This window comes from Oryzias melastigma, linkage group LG20 (genome assembly GCF_002922805.2).
Source record: "Oryzias melastigma strain HK-1 linkage group LG20, ASM292280v2, whole genome shotgun sequence".
Taxonomy (NCBI): Eukaryota; Metazoa; Chordata; class Actinopteri; order Beloniformes; family Adrianichthyidae; genus Oryzias; species Oryzias melastigma.
Genome location: NC_050531.1, coordinates 14,649,846 through 14,660,631, shown reverse-complemented (window position 1 = coordinate 14,660,631; position 10,786 = coordinate 14,649,846). Strand labels below are relative to the sequence as shown.

The 10,786-nt window shown below is 37.0% G+C and overlaps 1 protein-coding gene across 2 annotated transcripts in view; it reads left to right on the top strand.

Annotated features, from left to right (window-relative positions):
• Positions 1 to 10,786, top strand: part of pck2 (phosphoenolpyruvate carboxykinase 2 (mitochondrial)) — a 16,049-nt gene that overhangs the window by 757 nt on the left and 4,506 nt on the right. The window contains exons 1-3 of one of the 2 annotated variants that reach the window (XM_024280028.2): positions 6,352 to 6,562; positions 9,876 to 10,082; positions 10,148 to 10,332. In XM_024280028.2, the coding sequence (XP_024135796.1) occupies positions 6,531 to 6,562; positions 9,876 to 10,082; positions 10,148 to 10,332 (424 nt within the window). In that variant the 5' untranslated portion in view covers positions 6,352 to 6,530. Of the gene's footprint in view, positions 1 to 6,351; positions 6,563 to 9,875; positions 10,083 to 10,147; positions 10,333 to 10,786 lie in introns of those variants that run through there. The other variant, XM_024280029.2, reaches the window with a different exon arrangement.

Sequence of the window (10,786 nt, the reverse complement as noted above, 5' to 3'; positions counted from 1 at the left end):
AAAAAAATAGTATTTTATGCAACACATGTTATCATTTGCGTCCACAAACTCGCCTCACAATAGCCTTTTCTGGGCACAAGTGTGTGTTTTTACACAGATTTAAATTGTGTCTCCAAGAATTCCTATATTATGCTTACAAATTAGTAATATGTGGCCATGCAGAAGTTAGAAGTAGGAATTAACATACTAGTTTGTGAGCACCATATAATGCCCTATGCTGACTAAATGCCACTTTGCATCTACCAAATGGTAATAAAATAGTAAGTTGTGCCCATGAAATGCTATTTTTTGGCCCCCCAAAAAATAATTTATAGGAGCAATTTTTTTATTATCATGTTCTGTATAACTGAGTTCTTTTTATTTTTTTTAAGTGTAGTTCTGCTATGACCGCTAGAGGGTGCTGTTGTTCCATTTGTCCATGAAAGGACTGCCCTTTAACCACAAGTTAAAAGAAAAAGAAAAAGATGAACAGCCACTGAGCTAACACAAGGAGAACATTGTTATTTGCGTTGTGGTTGATTTCAGCCTTAGTCAAACTTTTAAGTAAATGGATAAAAGTGTGCATCAAGAAAGTGATTAAAAGGAAAATTTGATTTCTATTTTCAGTGGATCTGCTGTGTGCCATCAGAGGGGAAATGTAATTGATGTATGGGTTTACGAAACCCTTCATGAAATATTTTGACTCTTGTGTGTCTGTCTTAACTCCTGCAGTGTTATGTAATATTCAGGGTTGGATGCAAAGGGCAAAGGCTGCACCTGTTGACACGGGAACAACCGTTTGCGGACACTTTGGCTGGATAAGTGATTGAAAGGCAACGGCGTGTTTTTCAGCCGTTGAGAAACAGTCTGGACAAAGGTCGGGTGTCCGAGCAAATGTTTGGCAGACAAAGACTGGGCATATTAGGACATTGTGTATTTTCTTTCCTTTATCTCGTGATTGTGCATCAGTTCTTCTTTGCAGATAGAAATCCTTGGATTTAATTCTTTTTTAGACTCACAATTTTATCATAATTTTCTGTTTTGCTAAGCATTGATTAGCTTATGTTAAAGTTACATTTATTTTTTTATTTTGTGACTGAAAAATGATAATTTATATTGGGAAGAGGAATAAAATTAGCAGCTTGCCAGAAATGTACATTTATAAAACAGGTTATTATTGCCAGAGCTTTTAAGAATTGTATATAATACACTAACTCTATTAAGCACAGCTTTCCTGTGCTTTTCTATGCAGATAAGTTTATGACATGACGAGCAGTTTCCAAATGTTGAACTAAAACTGCACAAACAGGAATTTAAAGAGCTGGACGTTGAACCCTAAATGTTGAGCTTGTCAATCATAAATTCAGGAAAGCTCATTTATGACACCATAAGGATTTGTTTTTATTTGGTTAATTTAAGCTGCAGTTTTGTGAAAAAAAGTAGCTGGTGAAAATTAAATAGAATTAAGTTTAGCATAGAAGTTCATAATTACCCAGCCACCAGAAATCTGGCTTTAAAACAAGCCCAAATCACCAACCCTCTGCCACCATGCTTTATAGTAGCTTAATTTTCTTACATGTATTCCTGTAAACTATTCATGTTACTGCTAAAGACTGACTTAAGTGAATCTGTCTGATTTTCAGCTATACATTTTACATGCTCGTTCAAAGAAAAATGTTTAGACCAAAAGGTTGTGCCTGTCTGGTTTTATTGATCACTGCTTGTCTGACAGCTAGGTAAGTGCTGAAATCCTTAAAGATTTTTTTTTCCAACAAATCGATACTAAACGTTTCTTATTTACAGATAATCATCGAAAAACCAAAAGGGTAAAATAGTTCAGAGTTTGTTTGATGCACTAGCAGTCAATGTAAAGACTCCCCAGCATTTCTAAGTCTTTAATCTCACAGTAAATGGTGTCAAAGGGCTCAGAAGTAAATAACAGAAAGTAAAAATGTGAAAACGAAAATATTTGACAAGATAAGTTAAGCTGGGGGGTCATATGTATATGATAAGTTTGAATAAAAATACAGAGAAGTTTAAAAAAAATCTTGCAAATTTAATTTAAAGACAAATCACTTCACAAGATTTATTTGTATAAGGCAGTAACAAAATGCTTATTTCATTTAGCTGCTTGAATAATTATGGATAGAGGCAAAAGTCCTGACATAATAAGACTTATAAAAAAAAAATCAAAGTACATTTCAAGAAATAAAGAATTCATGTGTGAATTGAGTGAATCCAACATTTATTTTTAGGAAATATACAATAAAAATGTTTTATGACTTCTTATTGTTTTAGTTTATGTATCTTTTATATCAGGCATCATGAGTTCGATGCATGTTGATGTAAAGTTCTCTACAAATAAAGTGAAAACATTGGCACATTTGAGCACCTACAGTCCACAAGTCATTTAAAAGGCTGTGAGTGATTAGTAGAAATAAAATCTTCTGCGTTTATTCTCATTGTCGTCATGATAGATCAATCCATTCATGATATTATTTGTTTATACTTGTCAAAATAGGTTAAGAAAGTACTTCAAACCATCTGTCAGAGAACAAAATCACACAATCAGGAGAAATAAATTCTAATTTTCTATGAGATTACTTGCTAAAGAAAATTCTAGGCCAATTATTTCAAAATTAAGACATTTAAAATTTTATAGTACTTTTTTTATTTCTACAGCTTTAAAACCATTTTCATCATAAGAGCTTCCACTGATATTTAAAAAAATGTTTTTTTGCATATTTTTACTTCTGACAACTGTTGTGTATTTGATTGTTTCTTCCCATGTGTCTTTTGATGCTGTGATTTATAGTCATCGTGTGTACGTGTTGGAGTGACTCCGTACAACTGCTGACTCTGCAGGTATTATCAGCACACACCTAAGGGAAGGGTGAAGTTTAACTCGAAGCCTGTGACCGTCGGATCTCCATCTTCCTCCACTCTGCATTTCGTTTTCTCTGCAACAACACTCATTCTCCTTATGGATACTATAGTATTTTACAATATATGGATATTGTATCCATGAAAGAAAGAAAAAGTTGTTGTCCACTGATTAAAAAATAAAAAAATAACCAGCAAATTCATTAGGAGCCATTAAACATCCTTTATAGGCCTGTAAGACTCTGCAGGGCAAAAAAAAACCTGTTAGTGATCCAACAGGCTTATCAGTAATGTGACACCAAAACTATTCACCTGGAACACTGGTTATAAAGAGTCAGGCAACATTCCAAAAGCTTCTGTCTTTATCAAGACAACAATAATAAAGTTTGATATTTTTAAGAAAAATCACAAACTTCTTCAATGATTATTTATTGTCTTATTTTCGTCAATGAAAGGACAGTTTTCAATTATCTGATTTTGTCAATGAAAGTTGTTCACTTTTATTGTAGTTTCTTTTTTGGGTAAACTTTAATTACAGTTTCCTTTTGTGCTGTATCTCCGTTGTGTCACGTGCTTTGGATGTGTGTTGCAAGGAAACATGGAGATAGCACAAGTAAAATCAAGATAATTCCTGATCAGAGTTCTTTTAGGACATCAGTGGAACTCACAATGATGTTTTTGGACATAAAAGAAACTTATACACATGGAAAATATGTTCAGAAAAAGTTAGAGAGAAGTACCTACTGTGGTAATATAACCCAAGATGTAATATCCATACAGGTAAAAGTCAAGTTCTAAGAGGTTAACGATAGCACAGGTCTAAAATGGAGATGACTGGACAACTGTTTGTCCTGCAAATTCGTTTTTTATTAATCCCTCAACTTTATAACTAACTTCACTAAAAACATGAGAAAATCAGCTGCATTTAAGGACCCTGTGTTAATATTTATTTTTCTCTGTAAGCACCATCCCCTGAAGTACTAACAGCAGTATTGAAAAAGATTGGACCACATTGAAAGGATAAGTTCAGTTTAGTTTGAAAACCTGTTATTTATTTTAGACTATTTTTATGTTATTCAAAACTGTTTATTTGAAAAGAAAGATTAATAAATGTACTTATTTTTAGTTGTGGGGTACAAAAAAATCCAGTGGTGGCCCATACATTTCAGAGCTGAGCCTTCAGTCTTTGTCTGTCAAAACCATCCTCGTTAAAATTAATTATTTTATGTTTCTAACACCATATGTGAATATTATTTTATTGAGCAATTCCATCATAAAGGGATAATTTAAATAGACCAAACTCACTACATGTTTATTTATTAAAAAAAACATTTGTCTGTGATTTAGATGCTTCTTTTTAAATTATTTTAGGCCTTCACTAAAGGCCTTGCAGGCCCTGACGGTACGTCGCTGAAAAAATCTGTCAAGAAATGTCTGAAAGTGCAGTTTGACTTTTACCAGAGAGCCTGTGGCACCTAAATCCTATTTAAAAAGCAACAAACTCTCCTTTTTTCTTTTAGTAATAATGTCACAATTACAAATGTGTTGGTACATCAGCTTATTATTTGTAAGTTTTAACACCACAAAATGATAAACGGATCCATAATTTTACAGTATTTGAGTACTGCTTTGTTGACTGAGCTGTTAAAAATGTACAAATATAACTTTACTAGGACATTTGAGTGGTGTTTAGCATTTGGTTCTGCTAAAAAAAGATAACTGTAGCTGAAAGGGCGTCTAGATTATAGTTTATAGCAGAACTCCAATAACAGTTGAGTACACTGCTACAGGTTATGATGGCTGTAAACTGTGTTTGTAGTGGATTGCTTTGGCTGCTGTCCAGGAGGTTCATTAAAGTTTTTGTGTTTAATCACAATTGCAGATTATTTAACAGCAGCTAATGTCATTACTAATAGCAAGCCTCTTTTTGTATCAATGTTTGTAGTCAAGGAATCACCAAAAGGATCAAGAAGCAAGAAAAAAAGAAATAAAAAACACGCCTCAGTTGCACACAATCTGGAGGAGACGACATTAGGAACCTCATGTCTGAGAGCTAGAGTGCACAAACGGCACAACCTCAAGCAGAAAATGGCCTCTTCAGTTTATTGTCCAAACATCTAAAAACCCCATGAGCCCCAGTGTAGATCCCAGGGTTCCCCCTCACCATCTTTAAAGAAGGCCACCAGGCCTAAGAGGCCAATGCCTCAGGGATAGAACTACCACCTCTGCTCCAACCCACACCAGAGATTCTTTAACTATTCATAGTTCGAAGTGTCACAACCGATGAGTCAGGCATAATTTATAAATCGCTTTTTTTTGTTGTTGTATTTTTAAAGATTACAAAAAGCATCCATTGATATTGTTTGTACCACACCTTAAATGCAGGATTAGGCTCGCTTTCCAGGAGCAAGCAAAAGAGTCCACATTAAAGTAAGCTTAATTAACAAGATTTTTTTATTTTCAGGCACAGCAAAGAAGATATAAGGATCAAAACCAACATGAATCTTTGCAAAGGTCTGTCAAAAGAAACATGACGTGAACTTGAAGGTCCTCACGGTGACATTTGATTAGTTTTATGAAGAATAACAGGCAGCAATGTTACACTTATAAGCTTTATTTCGAAAGTAACTTTTAAATTTTCTTAGAAAGTAAAGAGTTATGTCCGAAACTTCCACTTTAAAACGAGTTATTTATTTATTTAAAAAAATCTCTTTTGATTTACAAGTAGATGCTAAAACATGTTAAATTTGGGGTAGAATGGCTTTTATATGTATATTTGCATCAATAGGTGGGGTTCATATTTTGTACATGTCACATTTTTAACACAAGGAATCATCAAAAAGCAGAAGATGTAACATGTAGATACAGAACTCAAAATCTTCAAAGATTATTTTTTTATGAAGTTTGTCAATTTGTAGATCTGTCTGACAATATAAACAGGGGCAACAAAAACCAAAACTAATTTCAAATGTAGTATTTTGTTAAAGACATTTGACTAACTTTTTTCTCACTTTTTAGGGTGTTATATAAGCAATTGTTTTATATAAATTAATTGATTATTGTTTTTTGCTTTTTTATTTTTACGTAGGCTTACATTAAATGTATGTTAAATGCATTTTTAATACAATTTTCTATTGTGTGTTTTTGAATAAATAAACAAGACACGACAACAACAAATGAATGAGTTGTAGTGATAAAGTGAAATTAAAGTTGATAAACTACTTAATTACGATAGTATTTGTTTTATTTTAACAATATTTTACACTTCTAAAGACAAAACAGAGACTAAATGTTCAGTTCCGTTTGCGTTTTGTCGCTTTCCGCGTGCTCAGTGATCCATTTCCGCGTTTTCGCTCAGACTTCCGGTTTCCTTTCAGCCAGATGTGAGCCGCACATCTGCACGTCGACGTGAGCAGACGCGAGCGCGCTCCCTTCCGCCCCCGGCAGCCTTTGAACTTCACCCCATAAAGCCGTGCGTGGACTGCGTGCGGGGTTATCCGTCCGCTGGAGCCGTGGAGCGGGGCCAGGGCAGCATCCAGTTGACTGGATCCAAAGTGCAAGGTCCCCTCGGAGCACAGATATGAGCCTGGAGGAGCTTTAGTTACTGACAGCAGAGACCTCTGATGTGCTTTTATTTTGACACTTTTTGTTAAGTTTTTCCACCAAGGATGTCGTGCCTTCTATTAGGAGTTATAAGGAGGTGAGATGTTACTCTTTTTATGTTGTGAGTCTAAGTACATGTGGAAAAAATATATTTATTTAGTAAATGGCTTCTGTTAGGGTTTTTCTTTATACTTTTTAAAGTTGAATACGTTTTTTTGTGTGTGTCTTTTGTTGTGTTAACTTGTACTAGAAACTTGTGGAACTTCATTTTCTGTATCTAAACTCTACATCCCCTGTTGACTGATTTAAATCAGCACATATTTCAAAATAATATTCCAACTTATTTATTTATTATTATGTGCAACCACCACCCTTCTGGTTTTATGGTGATGTCATGAATTTGCATTGATTTTTGCTTTCACGGATGTGTCTGACGCCTTTGGTGGCACCAGAACTCGGCTACTTTTTGTTTGCCCTTCTGCCTGAGGGATTGTTAATTGCTGGAGTTGTCACTGAATGTCCTGGAGCGTGTGCTTGTGTGTGCTCTCCGTGTGTGCTCACCTCAGCGTGATGGAGGCTAATGTCATGCAGCCTGTGCAGCAGGTACACGGCCCTCTGCAGCACAGGTAGACTCTGTCCTGTCAAGGCTGTCAAGCAGGATGTGTCTGAGCTTTGAAGGGGAGTGTTTACTCTGAGCACCTGTGTTGTGTCGGGATTGGCTCACTAACTTGGAGGTGTGTTTTAAGCAGAACTTTTTCATCTTAAACAAACCAGGATTACTTTTTTTTTTTGCCCCTAGGCGCATGTGCCGTGACGTGGCCGCTGCTGAATAATCACATTCCAGTTTCCTTGACAGCATATAGTAAGAAGAAAAGCAGCAGGACATTTCCACTGTTCTTTGCTTTATTCAATCGTAATTTAACCCGTCCGTTTCCTAATCCCAGTCACACTGACAGTAATACTGAGCACCACCCTGCTGGTTATTATAAAGCGTGACAGTCTGGGGGTTTGGGGGTATGGTTGATTTATTCCATGTGGTAAAAAGAGACCAAATCATCTAAACGAAGAAGCTCTTTGTGTCACGGGACGGAGGACACAAACACGTTCTTTATAACGTATGTGGGGCAAAGGTGAGCTGTAATGACATGAGTGCCAAACACACGCCCACACAGACAGGGAAAGTTGAAAACTGCTTATGAGTTTTTCTAATTCTGTTTTTTAATATTTATTTAAGGTTAACATTCTGTTTTTATTTGCTCTATCCCCTTAAAAAAACATTCTTCTAAACTTATTTGGAAATATCATTCACTGTAAATGAGATCTGGACTGAGTCAAACATTTCTGGCTTGAGACCAGATAGTTTGAAGAAGGCGTCTGATTGGTCAGTTTATACCTCAAATGACTTGCACTAAAGAAAACACATCATTAAAAAAATAGGATTACAAAGAAATTTTTAAAAAAAGTCTCTTAGCAAGAATGGTTGTTCTGACAAATATAATGAGTAATAGCTGTTTATTTCTCTATAGAAGTCAATGGGGTTTTTCCTTTTTGGAGTTAGTAAGTACTTCCTGTTTGGAATGCGAGGGGTCATTCAGTCCAGTTCTCTTATACAGTCAATGGAAAAATTAAAGTCAATTTCTAAAAAAAAAAAACTTTATTGTATGCCGCCTGAAACAATAAAGCGTGTTTGTTTCAGGCGACATACAATAAAGTTAAAAAGACAAAATTTTCTACTTTTTAGTTTCAATTTTGAAGTATTTCTTTCATTGTGTTAATTTTTGTCTTTATTTTATTGTTGTTATGACTTTATTGTTTTGTAGATTTTAAGTTTTTTACGGCGCTCCTGTCATTCCGTATGGTTCATAAGAAGATCACACTGAGAGACTGATACACTATTTATTTCCACTTTCTGCTTTTCTTTGCTGTGGTCAATAAATGATTAAGTCTGTCAACCAAACTGCTCCCAGGTTCCCAGGAATCAAATTCTGCTTAATGTCCACCTCTGGTGAAACAGCTCAGCAACTACCGGAAAGATTTTATGGCCTAATACTAGAGAAAGTAACTTATCTGTTAATTTCACCACAGTGGAGTCCAAAGGAAAGTCATGTAAATGCATGCTGACATGCTAAAGGTAGGTGCACACAAAAAGCATGATGCAACTCATTCTCATGTCAGCGTTTTCATTGTGAGTGGTTGTGTGCTGACGTCAGTGTTTAAAGCCTACCACAGCTGTGGGCAGTCACAGACTTTAACTGTAGCCTCATATGAGGCAGGAACCCCACTTGGGTCAGAACTTCCATTCATTGTTTGACAGCAAAATGACTGTAAGCTGTCCTATGAACGTTCTGCCGGAGGTACTGCAGGGCTGGAAATCCATGAATCATCGTGCACTTTGTACTTTCAGACCAGATTTACGTGTTTATCTGCATTTATGTATGTGATGTGTTTGTAACTACACATACTTTTAACCAGTCCAGATTCAGAATACGTGACAAAACAAGTTTTTCTTTAAAGCTCAAATTTTTAGTTAGTGGTTGGCTGTACAGTGGCTTAGTGGTTAGATATCTCTACTCACAGCAAGAAGGTTTGAATCCTGGCTGAGACTTTTCAGTTTGGAGTTTGCACGTTCTCCGCATGCATGAGCAGGTTTACTCTGGGAACTCTGGTCCAATAGCATGCTTCATAGGTTACTTGCTAAATTGCCTCTGTAAGGGTGTGATTGTGTCACCCTGCAACTAGGTGTTCCTTGCCCTTGTCCATTAGTAGCTGGGATAGGCTCCAGCAACCCTGTGACCCTGAAAGGGGTTAACACTTTAACTGTCTGCTCAATCAAATAGCTAACCATTTGGAAAACATGTTTTTAAGAACACTGATTGTGTGTGTTACTCCCCCAAGGGGGGTAGTTAAAGGGTTTAAGCAGATTTTGAAGATGGATGGATGGATGGTTGGACTCCCTCAACTAAACTTTGTCCAGCTCATTCCCCTATTTTCTGACCGTTCTTGAGTCAAGCTTCAGTCAATATGGCCGCTCTACCTCAGAACCCTACTGGTGTTTATAAAACATTTTTTTATTTAAACAAAATCCCCACAGCTGCTGCATGGCACATTCAATCGTCTGGAAGTTGCTCGTCTGCTACACCCATACAGCTCTGCGTTTACTAGTAAACACAGCTCTCTCATTATTACGTCTACCATTTTACTTTTTCATTGATGGTATTAGGCTCCCAGCATGCAAATACATCTTCATGGTGCTTTCAGCTTGCACAGTTTGAGTCCACTCATTCACTTGTAGTGTCTGTATACAGCTGTAGTGTCCAGTTCTGTCTGATTTTATTCACTTTTAGATTAGTACCTCTACCTCTGTCTAATCTTGATTTGAACTTCAAAATCTCTGTTTCTTTGTCTCTCAGACCAGGTAGTGTCGGGGTAAATGTTCGATCCCTGGCCTCCATTCCCTCACTGCCGCCGGCGGTGGCAGATTTTGTGAAGGGAGCTGTGGACGAATGCAAACCTGCCAACGTCCAGGTGGTGACCGGCACTCCGGAGGAAACGGCCAACATCCTGGCAGGTTTGGAGCGGGATGGCATGGTCAAGAGGCTTCCCAAATACGAAAACTGGTGAGACTCACTGGCTTGAACCTCCAAGCATATTTTCCTAAACTGACGAAATCTCTGCTTGGCAGCTGGCTTGCGCGCACAGACCCGAAGGATGTGGCCAGAGTCGAGAGCAAGACCGTAATCGTGACCAAGAACCAGCGAGACACAATTCCAATCCCTGCAGGTGGGGTGAAGAGCCAGCTGGGGAGCTGGATGAGCGAGTCGGACTGGGAAATAGCCAGACGGGACCGTTTTCCTGGTAGCATGGCAGGTACTTCAACAATGCCGCTCATGTGTGATGTTTTTGACTCCATAGCAGAATAAAAAGGTTAACTGATTACTCCTTTAAATTTAAATAAGATTATTTATCCCCATTTATGATCCTTTTCATGAAGAAGAAAAGATAAACACCAAACCCATTTGTGCCCTTCTTCTTGACTGTACAAGAGAACTGGATTGAGTGATTGTGACATGACTTTGATGTCCTTTTTTTTGTATTAGAACAAACTGTTCCCAAATTTAAATGGCAGAGACACATAAACTAAACCGACTTGTTTTGGCATTAGATTGACTTTACGTGGAAGAATGTCTCAACAGCTCTGAATTGCCTCAAGGAGAGAAGAAGACGTGCCCAAATATCTACATTGGTTAGGGCTTTAGGGCTTTCTAGTCTGCAGGTAAAAGCAGGATAGAACTCGGACAGGTGACCATTTCATAAAATGTTT